At 40.7% G+C, this 21047-nt stretch overlaps 2 protein-coding genes across 4 annotated transcripts in view; both read left to right on the top strand.

Annotated features, from left to right (window-relative positions):
• OGA (O-GlcNAcase) overlaps positions 1–3760 on the top strand; it is a 33573-nt gene extending 29813 nt beyond the window's left edge. The window contains exon 16 of the mRNA XM_026701167.2: positions 97–3760. Within this exon, the coding sequence (XP_026556952.1) occupies positions 97–233 (137 nt within the window). The 3' untranslated portion in view covers positions 234–3760. The remainder of the gene's footprint in view (positions 1–96) is intronic.
• A 4177-nt stretch (positions 3761–7937) lies between these two features.
• Positions 7938–20572, top strand: NPM3 (nucleophosmin/nucleoplasmin 3). Of its 3 annotated transcripts, none has more exons than XM_087932872.1 (8): positions 7938–8100; positions 10492–10577; positions 11823–11942; positions 12721–12814; positions 14517–14803; positions 16919–17225; positions 18862–18997; positions 19245–20572. In XM_087932872.1, exons 1-8 carry the CDS (start codon positions 8022–8024, stop codon positions 19267–19269), a joined length of 1134 nt encoding a protein of 377 aa, XP_087788998.1. In that variant the 5' UTR covers positions 7938–8021; the 3' UTR covers positions 19270–20572. The 3 variants fall into 3 exon arrangements, with proteins under 3 accessions (XP_087788998.1, XP_087788997.1, XP_087788999.1); XM_087932871.1 differs by having other exon boundaries at positions 7949–8100; positions 18859–18997; XM_087932873.1 differs by lacking the exon at positions 18862–18997 and having other exon boundaries at positions 7949–8100.
• Positions 20573–21047: the final 475 nt, after the last annotated feature.

Below are 21047 nucleotides of genomic sequence, written 5' to 3'. Positions count from 1 at the left end.
CAGTCACCAGTTTAGATTATCTCTGCTTCTACTCTCTTACCAAATGTCTTCCTTTGATTTTATTCATTTGTAAATCTCTTGTTTCCTCTTTTCTAGGCTCCCGTGGGGCTTTCTGTGAGGTGAGACCGGATGATAAAAGAATCCTGGAATTTTACAGCAAGCTGGGATGCTTTGAAATAGCCAAAATGGAAGGTTTTCCAAAAGATGTTGTTATTCTTGGAAGAAGTTTGTAAGGGATTTTTTTTAGTGAACCTGTTGAGACTGGAACCAACCAACAGTTGAGAGTAGTGAGCCCGAGTTTTGTTATTGCCTGCCCTTTCTATGGCAGCAGTCAGCTGGCCTGACAGGAAAGAACCACCCCATTGTACTCTCCCTTACGCTGCTGAAAACAGTTTGAAGAACGGTTACTGGTCATTTCCTGGTCTTACATGAAGTGCCAAGGGATACTGCATATGATGTAGCTTCAAGAAAAGATTCACAAGAATTCTCAGAGAAGGACTGGGGGCTTTTCCATCTCTGCATAACAGCAGAAAGGTCTATTCCTTTGTATCATGAAATGGGAAGCAAGACGGAAGTGGGATCCCTGTATAGAGAAGCAGGGTACCTGTGTAGGTCATTTTATGTGTTGGCTGTTTTGCTTATTAGTAAGGAAATGGCCATCACCGCTAAAGAAAATTGATTAAGCTTTGTGCTTTGTAGGGATAAATTGTGCATTTGTCTGTGGCAAAGTCACTCAGTGGCAGAAATGTAAATTTCAGTGTGTAAATATATACATATATAGATATATATATATATAAACTTGCTGAATGCTGACGCTTTGTGTTTAATTGTTTTTGTAATTTTTTTTGCTTTCCAAAGCAAAGTGGTATTGTTCTGAAACAGCACCTTCAAATTTCAAAAAAAAAAAAAAAAAAAAAAAAAGCAGAGGCTGAGGCTGATGTTGTTTCTGATCTGGCCTGCTATGTTTCATGCCCTTTACTAGAACGCCAGTTTGAAAGTTTTTTTAAAGTGTTGCTCTACAGCAGGGGTGTCAAACTCTTGTCATCATGGTGTCTTCACGTGATGTATCACAACTTTCCCCTTCGCTAAACTGGGCATGGCCAATGCATGACGCAGCTGGCCCGCGTACCACAAGATGGATAGCCCTGACCTAGGGGGATCAATCCTTTAGAGAATGGATTTTCAGAAAATGGGTAAATATTGCTTCCTACCAAGAAGATGAAAACTTATTGACAGTCATTTCAGTGATAGCTACTGAGTTGCTCAGTGGGTGAATGGAAAAATATTACAACTTCAGCTACCCATTCTTCCCTGTTCAAACTCATTAAATCAGGGTCTTCAGGTCATACATATTTGTTACAGACTTCTGAGGGGAGGGATAACAAAAAGCACATTTTATATATTATTTAAATGTTACCTAATTTTAATAATCACTGTCTGTTCCAAAAATTTAAGATTTTTACTGCAATCTGACAAACTGTATGGAGTTGTAGAAGGAATGGTGAATGCATTTCTTTTGTTCTAAGAAGCCGTTAGCCAACATAATGTGTTTTTATTTTCACCTACTACAATAAATTATTTTTTGTTTCCTTTGAAACTTTTTTTTAGTAAAGATGGAAATCGAACTGATTCTGATTTAAAAGAAACTTTGAAACTCATATACTTTTTAAATGGCATTTTACTGCCATTTTAATTTGCACCGATTTCCTAGAAGCTAGTCTTTGGCCTTAGTTGTAATTGCTTATTAACATTTGATTTTCACTGAATGAAAAGCAGAACATTTCAGCTGCAGAAAATACATTTCATTTGAGGACAAAACAGTGGACAAAAGGACTTCCATAAGTTTTTTATGCTTTTGAGTGAATGCTAACTAGTCACTTCATTTGGTTTTAATTAGTGTGTATGTGTATACAGTACTGTAGTTGGATTTATTGCAATTTTGTGGGGAGAGGGCACCTGGATTTTTATACTGTTAACAAATATAAATTTATCACTGTTATAAGTTAATTCTGTGCATCTTGAAAGTTTGAGTCAGTTGCTTGCTCTGAGTGTATAAAAGTATAGCACTGACACAACTTTCAGAGTTACGGTATCAGTTTTCATTGCATACAGTTGGAATGCAATTTTCATGACTGTCTTTAGATCTGCTGTATCTGTAGCAAAACAACAGACTGTAAAATTGTATTTGGAAACCATGTGAAAAATAGAATAAATTGCAAAGTCAATGTAAAGGCATGTTTTGGTATAATGTTAGAGAATGAGGAAAATTAGTGGAGAATAATAATTTTCCTGTTGTGTTTTATAACTCTCTAATGAATGTATGATAGCAATGGATACTTCATATTTTGGCTCCACTGTGCAGGTTTGGATATAGCAAATCTGTCTCTTGTGTTCATTTTTCTTGGCTGTGCTTTGCTGTAAATACAGGTGGACATTACTAAAAGCTACTGAAGTAGGTGTTTATTCTTATTGAGATTTCACAAATAATATCTTCTAATTTAAAGGAGATGAGTAATTCCGGGTAATAATGGTCTTTTATCACTATATATGATCAAGGCCACTTCTGACAGCAGAAGTGTGTAATTTATACCCCTCTAAAGCCCTAAGAAAAACTCCAGGGATCCATCAATTAGCAATTTTCAATGTGACAGAATTAAAAATGAGAGTAATGGTGTTATCTGTTTTATTAATTAAATTAAATGAAAGTGAATTCTACTTTTTCTTTGCTCCAAATAATATAGACCCTAGTCTACCGATAGGAGAAAATATTGTAGTTCAGGATTGAACTGTGGGGTCCTTGGTGCTTGTTGAGCTTGGTTGCTTCCTTGCAGACTTTTCATTACCAAACTAGGTAACATCATCAGTGCTAGTAGTTATGATACCTAGTTTGGTAATGTCTGTAAGAAAGCAATCAAGTTCAGGGATCCTGGTGGTCAAAACCTAATCATAACTTTTTATTGAAATTTGTATTTTGCCCGATAGTTCTAGAGAGTTGAAAGAAAAATAAAGGAAGTGGGGGGGGGAGCTGTGTAGTGACCTGATATTTAATACTAGTCCCGTCCTTTTGATTCCATTTTAGTTGATAAGTTTTTAAACCCTTGAATTCCATAATTATTTAGATAAGAGAGAGAAACAATTTTCGTATAACATGTCCGGATTATTTTTTTAATTCATTTTAGAATTAAGTATTTTAGCATGACGAATGAAATATTTAATGAGTAAATTTTATTGTAGGTTAAATTTCTATTCAGATAGTAGAAATGTGTTACATATGAATTAACATTTGTGATATATACAGTATCATTTGGGGGTCATTTCTGTCCTGCAGTACAGTGGACAGTGTGGTGAACTTCAATACTTCACAATGCAACTCAGTTTATTAGCCTACACTGATTGGGGATTATGGACATTATAGCCTTAACACATCCAGATACCTGGCTTAGTCATTTAAGTAAGGATTTCGAAGGCATCAAACTGAAAATTCATTTGCCTCCTTGTTTGGATCCCAGGTATGCACAGTTTTCCAGATTTAGCTGTTTTATATATCATACTTTTTATCTCTCAATTTCATACTGTTTAAACAGAAAAGCCCTTTTTTAAAAAAAGATTGCCTTCCTGGACTTCATAAAGGTTGGAAATACTATTAACCAGATTATGTAAAATTGAAACTGTCATGTCGCTCTTTTGTCATTTGTCTTGACTTTTCTTGTTTTATATTTTTAGTTCTTATTTCTAAGTTTAATAAAATATTTGACTTCAACTTGGGATTGAATAGATATTTCTTATCGGCCCAAGTATTTACTCCTTGAATGTCTTCCTTCTATGCTACAGGTCTGGACCAAGGAAGATACTTGGAAACTAGATTTACATCACAATGTAGTGCCAGAAATGAGATAGTAATTATTGTCTTCAGTTGAGGGTTAGTCCAAGCATTTTAACATGTAGAAAGTTTAAAACTAATGAGCCTCCCTATTACAGTCATGATGGTCATAAAGCAGATCATCCCTGAGCAATCTGATTTTATAACCTTTAATTTGTGGCGGTCATTAAAACGCCATGGTCGTTAAGTGAATCATGACTGTGATGGACATTTCTGATGAAAATCAGCATTTATTTACTTCTAGTTTTTAGCAAAAAAAAATGCATTCAATTAATGGTTGTTAAGCAAATGCATTGTTTGCTATGAGATGTTTTTGCTGAAAATGAGAAGTAAATGCTGGTTTTCGGCAGAAAAGTAAACCGCAATCGTGTCACTGTGTAACACTGTAAATAGCTACAGGTATGAGTTTGTTGTTGAGTGCCTGAAATGCAGTCATGACTGGGGTAGGCTGGGGTGGGAGTGTCAGCGGCTGTTAGAACTTTGGAACCAGGTCATAAAAAACGGTCATTAGTTGAGGACTGCCAGTGTGACAGTGAAGAATGAGTTCTGTTCCTTAAATTTGGTTTTTAATCCAAATTTGTATTTTAGTCAACAGCTTAATGTACCTGTACTGTGTATCAGGGATAAATAACAACGAAGTTGTTTATAAAGTTTTTTGTAAAGTTTGAACTTACAACATTTATAAGTTACAAGTTTTTTTTAATACGTTTTATACCTTAAAACTGAGTTGCGTGGGAGACACATTTCCAGCAAGGACAATTCACAGTCTTCAGAGAAAGATTTAAGGGATTTTAGAAGTTTGAATAAAATGACACAGACATAAAATTGCAACTGTGATCTCTGTGTTAATGTCTTATTTTTAAAACAACAAAGAATTCTGATGAAGAGTTTGGGGGGAAGAGAAGAGAACAAACAGATATAAAATAAATGTATTCCAAATATTAACAACTTGGACAAGTTCAAGTATTTCTGTACCAAAAAAAGGACAGGGCAGCCTGAGAAAGGAGAATAGAGGGAATATCTGTGGCTAGCGTAATTTCTTGTATCCCAATTCTATGTAGATTTTGCCAATATTTGGTTGTATTTCAAGCCTCAAATAATAATTATAGTACTGTTGTGCTGTTAGATTTTTTTTTTTATTATATAGAGTAAAGGGATCAAATGAGGGGAGATACCCCAGCCATGAATACTTAGGAGATAAATCAGGACAGAAAGACAATACAATATGTAATTTATACTGTTTAATGGATTTCTCAGTCCAGATTGATGAAAAATGGAATGAAGGTAGACTACCAGGTTACATAAATCAAGTTCAATTGCAAACATCCTGCTCCTTCGTTCTTCAAAACTCACAAGACTTTCCTTGACCGAACAGGAAGGAAACTGCTTTGCTACCAGGAAGAATATGATGTCTGCTTTTTTCCAGTGGTATCTTGAGGACTAATCCATTCCAAGTACTTATGAGAGTCTCTTCCTATAAAGCAGGTAGCAGGAAATACTGGTTTTGATTTTACTGCACATAAATTAAACGCTAGAAATAGAACATTCAGCAAACTCCGCTCCAACTCTTCATAGCTAGAAAATCAAATCATATCTCGGAAACGTCCTTTGCGAGCTGGTTTTCTGCCTGCACCGAGAATTTTTTTAATTGCTCCAAAATAGCAAATCTCGGGCTCAGCATAGCTACTGCCTTTACTATCTGTTTTCAAAACTACCCGGGGAAAAAACCAAAATCTATTGCCATGATGCTATATGGTAGGTAATTTATTAACTGTTACCTGAAATGTTCTTTCTGAGAAGAGAAATTATAACTGTCTCAACAGATAGTCTTTAGGCATGTAAGGTAATGCTGAGATAATGTACTCCCTGCTTGAAGCATCTATGGACCATCAAATTCCCCCATGTTTGACTAGATGATGTAGTCTAAAATGCAACTACAGTAGCATATTATAGGTTATTATTTAGGAACAGTGTGTAGGGAGATACCCAGTATGTTAACTCTTATTCATACAGTAATGTTATTTTTGCATTCTGTTTTCTCTTAATATTCTCAGGTACTTTTCCTCAGAGAAAGTGCAAAACAAAAGAAAATCCTTTTGGAACACTTTATCTCTTAATATTTTTTCAAACATTTCCTTTTTTTTCTCTTATTTTCAGAGCATCCTAATCACTGCATGAAAAATGAAAAATAAAGCTTTAGTTACTCCTAGTTTTGTATTTTGTTCAGACTTGATTGTTATTCCCGCAACCTCCTCATCTCTAGGTTGTTCACAAAATTGATTAGCAGAAAACCCTGTGGACTCATCTCAATATTATGCTATGGCACTTCTCCCAATCTATTTTTAAACGAATTGTAAGAAAATGAGACTAACTAATGAGTAGTTTGTGACAAGCCCATTGTGGCTTTTGTTGATTGTTGCATCTCTATTCAAGGGCATCTGTTTTTATATGTAAAATCTGCTTCGGGATTTGTCCAATAAAGAGATCGAGTTGACAGTCTGAAATTCCTAGCTTTCACATCACAGAAAGTTTGGCCTATATCTCCATGGAAAATGCTTCAACTGAATCATATTTCAGAGTTTTATGTTATAAAAAGTTGTTCATTTCAGTTCTTGCCATATTTCTGTTGGCTTTAAATCTAAACCTTGACCACTCCAAAAATTGAAATCGTTTTTCTTCATCCATTCTATAGACTACTTGCTTGTATAAGGAAGCAAGTATTGGAATTGGAATTACAGTGTTGCTTCAGCTGACAGACAGATGGCCACATACTCTCTTGGTGAAGTCTCTGATACAAAGAAGAATTCATGCCTTGTTAAGTAAGGAAAAGTTTTTCAGGTTCACAGTACAATTAGTCCTTGAACAGTTCATGTAGTGCCTGAAGTTACAACTGGCACTGAAAAAAAGTGACTTATGACCACCTGTGACTAGCAGCATCCTCATGGTATCATGATTTACATTTGGATGCTTGACAACTGGTTCATATTTATGACAGTTGCAGTGTCCTGGGGTCATGTGATCACCTTTTGAAACCTCTGAAGACAATGAAGCTAGATTCACTTCACTGTTACTAAACAACTTCAGTGATTCACTTATCAAATGTGGCAAGAAGTTGTAAAATGGGGCAAAATTCACCTAACAAATTTCTCTCAACATAAATTTTGGGGTCGGTTGTGGTATGTTGAGGACTACCTGTATTATCATTTTCAATGCTTGATAATTGGTAGTAAATTCTTGATTGATGCTTATACAACACCCATTTAGCCTCCAAACTTCCACATTTGATTCATTCCTCCAGCAGTCTGGAAGGTTATCTACATGGTTTTTGTGAAACCTTAAGACAAACATCAATGTTCTTAATAAAGAATTGCTTCCAACTCTCTACTGTCCTATGAATTCTATTTTTACCCATGTTCTCTGATGTCAGAATGATAAATATTGATTTTAGTCAGGAATGAAAGATGCCTTTGGTAAACGCAAAACCTTGGATGTGATTTTCATTATATGTGTGATTTTAGGAATGATTTTGACAGGATAGCCACTTTTTATTTCTATTCTCCATTTTAAGACAGTATCTCTGATATGTGGATTGGTGGAACCCCTTTTTACAACCCTTTTCAGACTGATAGGCATCAAGAGGTTTCCCCAAACTGCTTCTGATCAGGGTATGACCCGACTTTAGGATTTGTGTGGTGAGAGCTTTGCTCAAACTTCCTTTAGCAAGCCCTACATGAAGTTCTGATAATATTCACTGGCAAGTGAGGACTAGAATCGGAGAACACATAATCTTTCTTTTAGGGAGTTTAAGATTTCAATTTTGGGACACTAACAAGCAAAGAACTTCCCACAACAGGACAATCTATATTTTTCCCCCTTCGACGCTTGCATAGTTTAGTTTTACGGTCTCACTTGTTCTGTTGTTTTTTTAAGAAAAAAGAAAAATAGCAAACGCAGGGACACGCGATTTCTGCAATTTGTCCTGAATGAATAAGGTCCCTTCCGGAGCGGACAAGCTTGCAATTGGAGAGAAGCTGCGTTTGCCGATTGGAGCGGCCCCGGCGGGGCGGGCAGCAGGCGGGGCGCCACTCGAGCGTCTTCCTGCCGTCCCTTTTCCTTTCTGCTCTGCGCTTCCGGGCCAGCCATGGCCTCTTTCTTGGATCTAGACAGCATGGACGAAGGGGAAGCTACGCCGCCGATTTGCACCAGCCGCTTCGTTTTCGGTGGGTAAAGATGTGCGGGGACTTCGCAGGCGGCCATATTTGAGAACCGGGGGGACGTGGGGGGAAGGCTGGAAGGCCAACGAGAGAGATGATGGTTCTTTGCTCCTGGAGTAGCGATCGTTTGGGAGGATTTGATCGCTCTGGGAATCGCTTGAATAAGGCTTTGAATGGCCGTATTAGCACGATACATTGGACCACCTAATTAAGTCACCGCGTTTTGGGTTTTTATTCTGGAGAGCTGGGCACATGGAGGCACCACGTGCTCCCCAGCTCGGCTCTTGCAAGCGGCTTGGCTTCTTCGTTGGAAAAAGGCTGGGAAGGCATAGAAGCCACGCGTGGTTTGCTCTTCGTCCGTTGCGAGGAAGGATTTATCTGCCGAGTAAACGTGGTGAAATGCTTCATGAATTTCATCGAACAGGTTAATGCGGGTTACACAGGGCAGGGCGCAGATCTCGCTCAATTCATGTGGGAGAAATTGCATCATAGCAAGGCTTTCTACCTGGTTTCATTTGTTTCTGTAAAGGTTGATGGAGGGGATTTGAAATGCAACATGTCACTGAAAATTCTCTCTAAAATTTTTCGTAAGATATACTTTTGTCGGGCAGCGGCTTTGAAGTAATAAACAACTAAGAAATGTGTTCTTTTGTATAACACCAAAACATTGGTAAAAAATCTCTAGATTTTACTGCTAAGTCTAAATTTTTTTAAAAAAAACCTTGCTAATTTCTTTGGCTTTAGAATTAAATATTGTACTCCCATCTTTTCAAGCTAGGGAAAACATAGGGGAGATCAATACAAAGCACATTGAAAAAGACATAAGACATAAGAATTTATTTGTCATTACACTCGCAAGCGGGTGCAACGAAATGAGGTGCTCTTCCACAAGTAAAACTGGACAACACCATTGAAAGAAAAATAAAATTAAACACAACAGACCATACAATAATCTCTATACAATTTAAAAATGTAAATACCCCATTACTCTCAGCCATTAAATTCCACAAAAATCTTATGACCCTGCATTCAAACTCAAAACTGCACTTGGATAAAAACTGTTCTTAAATCTAGTCGTCCTTGTTCTTAATACCCTGAATCTCCTTCTCAATGGTAATAGTTCAAAGAGCTGATGTCCCGGATGAGAGGAGTCATTCAATATATTAAATATCTTCCTCTTACATCTATTCCTATACCGTTCTTCCAAAGAGGGGAGTGAGCAGCCAATGATGTTTTGGGCCATCTTAATCACCCTCTGAATTGCCTTTTTCTCTGCCACTGTGCAGCTCGAGAACCATACACAGAGACAGTAGGATAATATACTCTCAATTGAACTCAGATAGAAGGTAGTCAGTAGACTCTCAGCCAGTTGTTGTTTCCTAAGAATCCTTAGTAAAAATAACCGTTGTTGTGCCTTCTTAATTAAAGCAGCGGTGTTTGCACTCCAGGTCAGGTCATTTGTAATGATGGTCCCGAGATACTTACATTCAACCACCTGTTCCACACGAACTCCCTCTATATACAGTGGCTGAATGTCTGCTCTTTTTTTTCCTATAGTCCACTATAACCTCCTTGGTCTTCTTAATGTTAAATAGAAGATTATTATTTTTGCACCAGTGGGATAGCTGTAATACCTCATCCCGATATGCAGACTCATCATCCCCAGAAATAAGTCCTACAAGCGTAGTATCGTCTGCAAATTTTATTATCTTATTGTTGGGATGTTTATTTGTGCAATCAGATGAATAAATGGAGAACAGTAGTGGACTAAGGACACAACCTTGCGGAGTGCCAATGCTAAGTGTCTTGACAGTAGAAATATAATCATTCAGTTTAACTCTTTGTGGACGATTTGTTAAAAAATCCAATATCCATAAACAAATAGAATCTGGAAAATCTAGATCTTTGAGCTTGGCTATTAATCTGTGCGGTATGATGGTATTGAAAGCAGAACTAAAATCTGCGAACAACATTCTTACATAATTCCCCGGTGTTTCCAAATGGGATAAGGCCATGTGAAGCACAGTAATAATTGCATCCTCGGTTGATCTATTTTCTTTGTAAGCAAACTGAAGCCCATCAAAGGAATCAGGAAGGCAGGAGATAATATAATATAAGCATCACAGAAGAAGACAGTGGCAACTGTTTTTATATTGTTGCCTAAAAATGAGGTGAGTATTTCCATGAGGTAGCAGAAATCAAGCTCAGAGACCAAAAGCTTTTGGTTTCAGCTTTTCATCATGCTGGATTTATTTTTGGCTTCTGCAGAAGTGAGAGCATGTTAAAATGCGTAGCATTTCTGCAGTTGGAGAAACTTATCTCTTCCATTTAAAAAAATCTGCTTTTTTTTTTAAAAAAAAGCCTTATAATATTCACTTGGGTTTTTTTCTTCCTCAGGATGTGAGCTGAACAGCAGTGCGCGTTCCTATACTTTTAAAGTCTCGGAAGAAGATGATTCGGATCATTTCCTAGCTCTGAATATGGTAAGAGATTTCACTCTGAAATGGGGAGAGTAGCTGCAGGCTATTTCCTAGCTAGTGACCTACAGCATGACTAGCCATTGCTGGGGAAGTATAATGTCCTCATTATTGTTACATGGCTTCAGTAGTATTTAAAAACCCATTGAGTTGCCAGAAACCATGATGAAATCATGCAAGCAAATGAAAAAGTGCTGGAGAGAAGATGACGGATCACTTAGTTCTTCTGACATGCCTTGATTTTTATTCTAGTAAAGGCACTAGAAATCTCCCTACCTAGACAACTAATGGGGAAATACAGAAAGTTGAAGGAAAGGGGGATGGCTGTCTGGGTCTCGGTCATATCTGACGATAGACGATTTTTATTTTTGATACCTGTTAGTAAGGTAGAATTCTGTGCAGATTACAATGAATGAAGCTGCACGGCTTCTGTGGCCAATATGAGAAGTAAAGTGTTTACTTCACATAGTTGATAAAATACTTTGCTGATAAAGCTGCTTTAATATCTACCTGCTTGGACAAGATGGCTCTGAGCCTTTGTTGTTGTTTTTTTATTATGCCACAGAACACATTGTGTGTATGTGCACACACAGATACACAAAAATCAAATACTTTGTACTGAAGGCTACATTTTCTGATCGTTTAAAATCATAAAAGCAAGAATTGCGCTCTTAGAGCAGAATCTCCTAGGTCAGGGCTGTCAAACTCGTGGCCTGTGGGCTGGATACATCACACACTGGCTACGCCCCCCCAGGTTAGCGGGGGGTTGTGATACGTCACATGACAATGTGTCACGAGTTTGACACCCCTGTCCTAGGTATATTGTGATTCTGCATAATTCTTTTAATCAGTAAATTTGGGACTAAAGGGAACATTACTGCAAGAAGATCATATAAAATATAAATATATAATTATATATAAAATATCAATAAAATAATGTTTGACTGTATTGTTTCATCTTCTTATACCTCTGTCTATTCCAGAGGCATCCCAAACTCTCCTGACAAGATATTTGGGAAAGGTACATGAAGGCTATAGGATTGATTTAATAGGATGGATTACATAGCCTGCAAATTGGCTAAATTTACTGTTTTTGATTCTGTTCGTGTTTGTTACTGGATGATTTTGTTCTGATCCTGTTTCCAAGTGCTTATTGGAAGAGGTTCATCATTAGAGCTTAAGATGGCATTTCATTCTTAGCTAAACATTCCTCAGTGCTCCTTCAATTTTGTTTCTCTTCCTCTTTTCAAGGCTTGTCTGTCCGAAGGTGCCAAAGATGAATGCAACATTGTGGAAGTGGTTGGTCGTGACTATCAGAACAAGGAGGTTGCTGTGCCTGTGGCCAACCTGAAGTTGTCGTGCCAGCCCTGGGTAAAATCTTTGGGAATACGGGTGTCTTGGAGAAAATCAATGTGTAATGGTTCCAGAATGTTGATTTGAAACACTTGAAAGACTTTCAAACACAATTGACCATACTTGGGATGGCCCCTCTGATATGCCGTGGTGGCGCAGTAGTTAGCATGCAGTATTGCAGGCTACTGCTGATTGTTGGCTGCCAGGAGTTCGACTCCCAGCAGTTCAAGGTTGACTCAGCCTTCCATCCTTCCAGGGTTGGTAAAATGAGGATCCAGATCATTGGGGACAATATGTTGAGTACTATTGCTATGCTCCAAAGATTAAGGTGTATCATCAGATTTTCCAGAGCCTGCCTTCTGTAGTTTCTTCAGAGTGTACCCAAGAATGTTCATCCTGAGTGAAATATTTGGTGTTTGAAAATTTGGTATTTAGTATCAGAAAATCTTTCGTGACCCATGACTTTCTAGATCATATCTGTTTAATCAGCTTAAATAGGTGGCTTGAATCATTAGAATAACTGGATATATTGCACTGGTTTAAAAGGTGTTATTGAGAACCCTGAACCTCCACAGACGTGTTAACAAGAGTTAAATTTGCAAATTAGGAACACAGTATTTCTCTTTCATTATATGAAAATGTCATGGCCCTCACCCTCTCCCCCCCCCCCAAAAAAACCCCCAATAACCACAGATGCAACAAAGCATCTGAATAAACTTCAAAACCCATTGAACTAAATGAGACTTGAGCTATTCATTTTGTTTTACAATTGCTCTATCTTCTTATTTTTCCACAGTTGTGTTTAGATAATTTTGAGTTCCAGCCCCCGGTGACCTTCCGTCTGCGCTCAGGATCTGGCCCTGTTCATCTTTCAGGACAACATCAAATCTGTAAGAACCTGGGAATGGGATGGAATAAACTATTGGGTACAATGAGCATGCTATAGTAGTTAAAGGACATAGAAAAGTAATAGTTCTTTCTGGAGTAGAGACCAGAATTCCAGATTAAGTATCTTGGCTACCTCAACTAGCATGGTCAATATTGCGGATTCTGGACCTTTTCCTGGTGTGGAGTATAAGCTGGTTCTATGAGCTGTTCAGAGCATCCAGTAGTGGGAGGTGCTTCAGTCTCTGCATCCATAGGCTGAGCTTTAATTGAGGAACGCTCCTCCTCCTCCATGTGACTCCTCCATGCGTTCCCCAGTTTTTGCTCAGGCTGTGAATTTGTTTTTTCCATTGACCGAAACAGGAATTCAATTTGTCGTGTACAGGTTTGATTATCATCCAGTTTCTTCTCTTTAGCCTTCCAGTTTACTAGCTTGCCAGACAGTTTTGTTTAGGGGAAGCGCTGTTTGCGCCCCCAAGAAGGGCGGCGGGAGGCTTTTGGCGCTGCTCTGCACCACCTCCCCACAACCAAAAGCTCTTATCTCTGCCTCTTTGGTTGCCGTTGTGCCTTTCGTTCCGTTTCCCTGCTAGCAGCTTGATTTTCATCATTTTAAACCACAGCCGAGTCATATCACCTTTCCCCCCCTCTCCAAACGCCGTTCCTTCAGTGGGGAAGCTAATCAGAGTTAAATTCCCCCTTTCTCCGCCATTTCTTTAATTTGCGAACTCTGGCTTCGTGGCAAGGTGGGAAGCGGCCTCTGAGAAGCGCGCAGACACTTTTGCTGGCGGACGCCTTTTTGAGTGCCACCTAGTGGCTGCGCACCTTTTACCTTCCATCCCTAAGCTGTGTGAGGTATTTAGACTTGAAACAGCAGGATCCTTCCTGGATTCTTAGAGTCTTTTACCCTCGTTTTGGCTGTATTGCACTCGAGGTTATGTACTTCATTGAAAGATTGTTGGCTTAACCCTCACAGCTCAATCCTCAGCGCCGCAGCAGCAAGCACCCAGGCCTGTATCCGCCTGTGCAAGAAAGCTGCTGAAGGCCCTTATACTCTTCTACGTGGGCCTTAGGCATTCGAATTTGGCTAATTGGTCCATAGATTGATCTTGTTTTTTTTTTCAATATTCCTCTTCTCAGTAATATTGAGATTTATATATATATTTCTGCTCATAGGAGCAACAATAAACACTAGGGTAGCAACAATATTATAATAATTATTACAAGTATAATAATCATTGATAATAATTGACAGTGTAATATTTTAATTCAATAAAATATTACTGAGATACGACTCATATATATATATGTATATGTATACATACATACATACATACATACATACATACATACATACCAAAAAAAGGAGTGGGGGCAATAAGTACTTATCAGGGCAACTGTTCTTGACTCAGATCGGACCCTGGGCGTGCCAACCACCTTATCTTACTTTATATCCAAATTGCAATACAAATTTAATCAAAATGGCAGATGGTAACACCTCTCAAGCCCCTTCCTTGAAGGCAAAAGCCAAAACTCACCACAAATGCAAGCAGGCTAAAGAGGCTTCTGAAGCCTCAGAAAGGGATGCTTTAAGGCGCCATAAGGCCTTACAAAAGGAGATAGACAGGCACTCTAGGGAACCACACACTGTGTCTCAGGGCTTCCCATCTTCTAGTCCATCTACTTCTTCACACCCTCCTCCTCCCCTAGATCTCTCCCTCTCATCCAGGCGCAGCTTGCCCCCTCAAGAACAACAGGTCCAAGTTCCTGGGACACCGGTCAGAAGGGCTCCAGAAGCAACTTTCACTCCGACGGCCGCTGGTGTCCGTCAAGGGAATAGTCTCATTGAGGAGGTCCCAGAAAGCATAAGAGCCTGGATGGAGGTGGCTATTCGCCAGGGGATCGCGGACGGGCTTCAACAAGCAGCCATGTCCGGACATTACCCTGTGTTAATGTCACTGAGGTCATTGCCCAGGTCGGACCAGCACCAGACCCAGGTATATTTACAGGGGGAGACCCCCTTCCAAGGGCGGGAGGAGGAGGAGGAAGTGGATCAGATCATGCAAGCAGACGAGTCCTAATTGGGGTCGATGCAGGATAGCGAGCCCCTATCAGAGGCGGACCCCTTAGAGGGGGAAATGTCTGAGGATGAAGGGCTTATTCCGGACCAGCCTGTTTTTATGGGCTTATTCCGGCTACAGCTCTTCAAATCCCTATTGTTTAAGGCGAAGAACATCGCACGCCTAAGCAAGCAATCACCATCTGATACACCTATCCCCTCAGAGGAGGGGCCAGAGGACCTGATCTTCAACCAACCGGTTGTTGAGGCAGAGGTCATCCCAGTCCCACCCATGTTTTCCGACCTCGTGCAGAAGCAGTGGGCCTCTGCAGCGGTGTACTCATCCCCAACTAGCTACGATAGGAAATATTTCAACCTGGACCCCAATTTTTCTAAATTACTCAGTACCCCCGAGGTAGACGAACCTATAGTGGGTTTAGCGTCCTCCTCTATTCCCAGTGACGCACTGGAGGTTTTAAAGCCGGAGGAAAAACGGGCCGAGCTAGCCCTGCGCAGAGCGCATCAATCTGACGCATGGGCTATCAGATCAGCTACGGCCGCCTCCTTCTTCACGTGGTCATCTCTTAGATGGCTTCGCCTTTTGAAGCAACACATCCCTACTTCCAACATTAGGGCGCACCAAGACATCGCCAAACTCACTGCTGCTGCTGAATTCTCTGCTTGATGCCACATACCACGCAGTCAAGTTTTCAGTGAGGGCCATCACATCTCATGTCACAGCGCGTCGCTTGCTATGGCTAAGGCACTGTCAAGCAGACTTTAAAAATAACTCCAAGCTGGTTTCCTCCCCCATAGTGGGAGACAAACTGTCTGGCCCTTCCCTAGATCCATTGCTAATTGAAACCCGTAGCAAGAAGAAATTCCTCCCCGCCCTTGCTTGAAGATCAGATCCCAGAAATCCCCAGTCCTTTCGGAGGTGATCCTTTCGATCTTTTTATCAGGGACCCTTCTCTCCCAGATACCAGAGACCCCCATCATTCAGATCAGGACAACAACATGATAGGTCCGACTCAGTGGACAGGAGTAGAAGGGGCGGTCAACACAAAAAGGGTTTTCAGGGAGCAGGAAACAGGCCCTTCCGACGACCAAGATAACTCAAGGGACCCATTTCCCATTGGCGGATGCCTTAAATTATTCGCGGACCAATGGGACTCCTCTACCTCTGATTCTTGGGTCAGAGACACGGTTAGATTTGGCCTTGCCCTGGAGTTTCAGTCCACTCCCCCAGACTTCTTCATGTCACGCCCTCCTTCCAGAGATCTGATTAAGCGTAATCTCATGGATTCCGCTATCCAACATCTTCTAGACATAAGAGCCATCCAACCAGTAGCTACCAAGCAACGCAGGCAAGGTTTTTATTCACATCTTTTCGTTGTTCCAAAACATTCGGGGGGGTGGAGAGCGATCTTAGATTTGAAACGTCTCAACCGTTTCCTGGTATATCACAAATTTAAAATGCATACCCTCCAATCAATATTACTGGGCATCAGACGGGGGACGTGCTCATGTCCATAGACTTGACAGAGGCGTACCTGCATATCGCTATTCGGCCTTCCCATTATAAGTTTCTGAGATTCTGCTACAATAATCACCATTTTGAATATGTGGCCCTTCCATTTGGATTAGCCTCTGCCCCCAGGACCTTCACCAAGGTCTTCGCAGCGCTAGCTGCCCATCTCAGGAACATCCCTGTCGCCTCCAATGTTATCTGGACGACATCTTGATTTTATCTCCTTCTGCCCATCAAGCAGTTATAGACACTCAGACCACATTAAAATCCCTACAAGAGCATGGATTCCTAATAAATTGGAAGACGAGTCAATTAACACCCTCGACTCGAATCATTCATTTAGGGGCCGTTATAGATACAGTGGAAGGCAAGGTTTATCTGTCACCAGATAGACTAAATAGCATTCAAAAATCAGTTAAGGAGATCAGATGGCTTAAGAGGCTGTCCTTATTGGATCTATCAAAATTGTTGGGCAAAATGATATCATGTATTTCTATTATCCCTTGGGCCCGCCTTCACTAGATCCCTCCAGTGGTTCCTGCTACTGTACCAGAGATCCGGCCGAAGCAACTCCAAACACAAAGTCAGAATACCACCCAGGGTCCTCATGTCTCTCCTCTGGTGGTCCAAACCGGTCATCAACAGAGGCTGTCTCTTCAAGGAGCCACAAAGGCTCACCATCACCACGGATGCCAGTCTGTTTGGATGGGGAGCTCACGTCCAGTCGCTCACAACCCAAGGCAGATGGTCCACAATAGAACAGTCGTGCAGCATAAACTGGCTGGAACTTCACGCAGTACACCTGGCCCTTCGCAACGTCCTCTCCCAGGTACGCAGTCAGCACATACTGATTCTGACAGACAACGTGACAGCCAAAGCTCACATAAACAAACAAGGGGGCACACAATCGAAACAGCTAATAAGGGAAGCGGAGCGCCTGTGTCGCTGGGCATAGAACAACCTACTTTCCATCAAAGCAGAACACATTTTGGGCCTGTCAAATACACAGGCAGACTGGCTAAGCAGGGCCACCATAAATCAGTCAGAGTGGCGCCTCCACCCATCCCTGTTTCTAGGAGCTGCATGGACATTTGGTCAACCAATGGTGGACCTATTTGCTTCCCCTCTCAACACTCAGCTCCCAAGATTCTTTTCCAGGTACCCATCCCAAGGGGCAGAGAATTACAACTCGCTCTGCTGCCGATGGCCCCCGGGGCTCCTGTATGCATTCCCCCCACTGGCACTGGTTTCCAGGGTCATCCAGAAGTTACTAGACAAGAGAGCAGAACTACTTCTAGTGGTGCCTTTTTGGCCCCAGACGGCCATGGTTTGCAGACCTCCGCAGCCTCTCGGTAGCCCCATCCTGGAGAATCCTGCCAGACAGAATCTCATTAACTCAGGGACCTCTTCAACATCCAGACCCTCAATGGTTACAATTGACCGTCTGGAGGTTGAGCAGAATGGCTTGAAGAGCAAAAAGCTTTCCAGCAGAGTTATCAACACTATCCTAGCCGCCAGACGCCCCTCAACAATTTGCATTTATAACGCCACATGGTCCATCTTCTGCAAATGGTGTAGTAAGTTTCAAGTTGATCCTGTCTCCCCATCTGTCGCTCAGATTCTATAGTTCCTACAGGAGGGACTTGATAAGGGGCTGTCACCTAATACGCTAAAAAGGCAGGTAGCAGCCTTGACATCAGTTATCACTTGCGAGGGTTTCAGTTCTCTCTCACATCACCCACGCATAAGGTCTTTCCTTAGAGGAGCCACCAATTTACGTCCTCCAGCAGTGCACCGTTACCCCACCTGGGACTTAACAAGGTCCTTGTCGCTCTCACTAAGGGGCTTTTTGAACCTTTGAGGAAGTCAAGTCTCCAATTCCTGACATACAAAGTAGTTTTCCTTGTAGCGATCACCTCCACTCGTCGTATATCAGAAATTGCAGCCTTGTCTGTCAGACAAGATCTCTGTGTGTTTCATGCCGACCGAGTGGTCCTTCGTCCTGATCCCACATTTATGCCCAAGGTCAATTCGGCTTTCCATAGAGCACAAGAGCTCATTCTTCCAAATTTTTGCCCCAGACCATCACAGGCGATGGAAAGACAATGGCATAGGCTTGATGTAAGGCGCACACTGCGAATTGATATCAAGCGTACAGAGACCTTCAGGAAATCAGAGGCCTTATTTGTGTCCTTTCAGCCCAATGCCCAGGGTCTCAAGGTATCACCATCTACGATAGGCTGTTGGATACGGGCTGCAATAGCTAAATTGTATCAGTCTCAATCTCTGCAGGTGCCTAGGGGCATAACAGCTCACTCAACTAAGAGCGCAGCAACTTCAGCAGCTTGGGCCACACAGGCACCAATAACTGAAATCTGCTGGGCTGCGACTTGGGCTTCCCCATCGCCCTTCATTAGACATTATAAAATTGATGTGTTTGCCTTTGCGGAGGCCTCCTTCAGCAGAAGAGTTCTGCAACGGGTCCACAGGGACCAGGAGGATATTCCAGACCAGACGGAGCCCCTCCCGTAGGACAGGCCAAGCTTTGGTATGTCCCTCTACTGGATGCTCTGAACAGCTCAAAGAGAACAGGCGTATCAGGTAAGTACCAATGCCCCTTTTGTCATTTACATGGAAAAGAGACCTGCTATCTAACAAAATTCACATTTTGCCCAACTTCTGGTTTGGAGCAATGCAAACCACTGAGGATATTGTGCGAATTGCTAAATATGAGGTGCTGTACCAACTTAAACGTCATTGTTTTTAGAATGGAAATTAATGGGTAATATGAAGGACAGAGGCTTGAGGAATTCTCTGGGTGATATAAACAAGCCGAATTGTTTCTCAGTTCACAGAAAGGATCTCTCAGATGATGACTTCAGTGATGATGAAGAGGAATCTATTGATCAGGAGGAAGAGCTTTCACCTATCAAGCCAGCCAAGAAGAAACAAAAATCATAGCTGAGCTTCTCTGTAGGTACCTGTTCAGTTGCCTGAGAATGCTCATCCTAAGTGGAATATTACTGAGTTCTTGTTTTCATTAATTAAGCTTGTTATATTATTGTAGGATACCTTGAGCAGTTCTCCATTCACACACCATTACTACTGACCTCTTGACAAATTGGCCTTTTCATTTAAAGGCTCTGGACAGGAAATGTTCCACAGCTTTTTGCTCGTTAACCCCACCTCTGATTTTATATTCTAAATAGCATAGTGTAGTGTGGAACAGAACTGGCGGACAAGGAAAGTAGCTACTTTATCTTCAATACTATGGTAGGGACCCTCCAGTATGCAGCTTTCCTTCTCATGGTAGTGTTACAGACATATGCGCTCGTCTTGGAAAACTGGCAGTTGTGGCAGCAGCTTGGTGAAGTTGGTCTTCTCCCCAAAACATGTGAGGGGCGGTACAGCCATCTAGATGTGGTTAGCTATGGGGCTAAAAAATAGGTGCCCATATCCTGGATGTGTTTGCTGCTGTGATTGAGATTTTGGTTTGTGACAAGTGCTACAGGTTTTATTTTATTGAGGTGCATCTGGAACCGAATTAAATAGCTCACTAAATCTGGTGGCTGTTAGAAATAACAGATGTTTCTTATTCTGTGCAAAGAAAAGCTGTGGAGTTGTTGGAGAATTGCAAGCGTATAACTTCCACACCTGGAAAAAAGAAAATCAATATTGTGATGTTTTCTAATAAGAATTTCCTGATACTAAGAAAACTATCCAATTATAAGCCCTTTGCTCCTGATATTATTTATTTTTTCCAGGTTAAAAAGCAGGGCCTGTTTTCCAAATGCTTTATATCTGTTTCTAAGGTTACTTTTTTAAAAAAGTGAACAATATCAACTTCTCAGGGAAAGTTATACTCCATTTCACTAACTTGGGGTGGCTCCTAATTTTGTTTTGATGTGAACCACATTCTCTGCAATAGTTGATATATTCCATAAGTATTGAGGATGCTTCCCAGATTCACTCTCTGAGAAAAAAATAAAGATTTTATTTATCGTGATACATTTTAACACATTGCTCACTATTGGCCAGATGGAATTTATTACAATTTATAATTCAGAACAAGCTGGAGAGAGACAAATTTTTACTCTTGATAGATAGCTGAGAAGGCTGCCTGTATGTTTTGCCCTTGTTTCTGGTGTCCTTTTTTAAATAAACGCATTTGTTATACATGTTCTCTTTTGCTTTTTATTTTCTTGAATGATGCTGAGTGTTGAAAAATACAAAATGGAGGACTTACTTCAATTTTCTGTAATTCTTATTCATTCCCTTCCTAAAATATGTAACTGGTTTATTGAGAATTTCTAGCATTTTCTAAAAGAGGCTACAGTTATCGTCACAGTCCATTTTGGATGGTGCTAACACAAGTAGGATTGTTTCAGCCTTGCAAGGATGTATTTGCTACTCAACAATGACAAAAGTATAACTTTAATTTTAATCCAAATTATTTGCTGCTCTTATGCTATTTTATCAAGCTTCCTAGTCCTGGGCTTGTTCCAATTAAAATCTGTTAGCTTATTTACATAGTGCTTTAGTGCTTTGCTTTAGCTTTGTGTGCTAAGTCTCCTATGCTACTTTTTTCTTCTAGCTGAGTTTGAAGAATGCAAACAGTTTTCTGTTGAATGCAGCTCATACACAGCCTCTG

Source organism: Pseudonaja textilis, chromosome 4, assembly GCF_049901715.1.
Source record: "Pseudonaja textilis isolate UNSWEBS1 chromosome 4, rPseTex1.2, whole genome shotgun sequence".
NCBI classification, from domain to species: Eukaryota; Metazoa; Chordata; class Lepidosauria; order Squamata; family Elapidae; genus Pseudonaja; species Pseudonaja textilis.
This window is presented reverse-complemented; position numbering and strand designations above follow the sequence as displayed.

Excerpts from the sequence above, each read along its gene's own strand:
- NPM3 (XM_087932871.1), top strand. The coding sequence starts at position 8,022 with ATGGCCTCTTTCTTGGATCTAGACAGCATGGACGAAGGGGAAGCTACG. Across the intron at positions 11,943-12,720 it reads AGTTGTCGTGCCAGCCCTGG|TTGTGTTTAGATAATTTTGA; the intron begins GTAAAATCTTTG and ends ATTTTTCCACAG. Across the intron at positions 17,226-18,858 it reads TTCGCAACGTCCTCTCCCAG|CAGAAGAGTTCTGCAACGGG; the intron begins GTACGCAGTCAG and ends GGCCTCCTTCAG.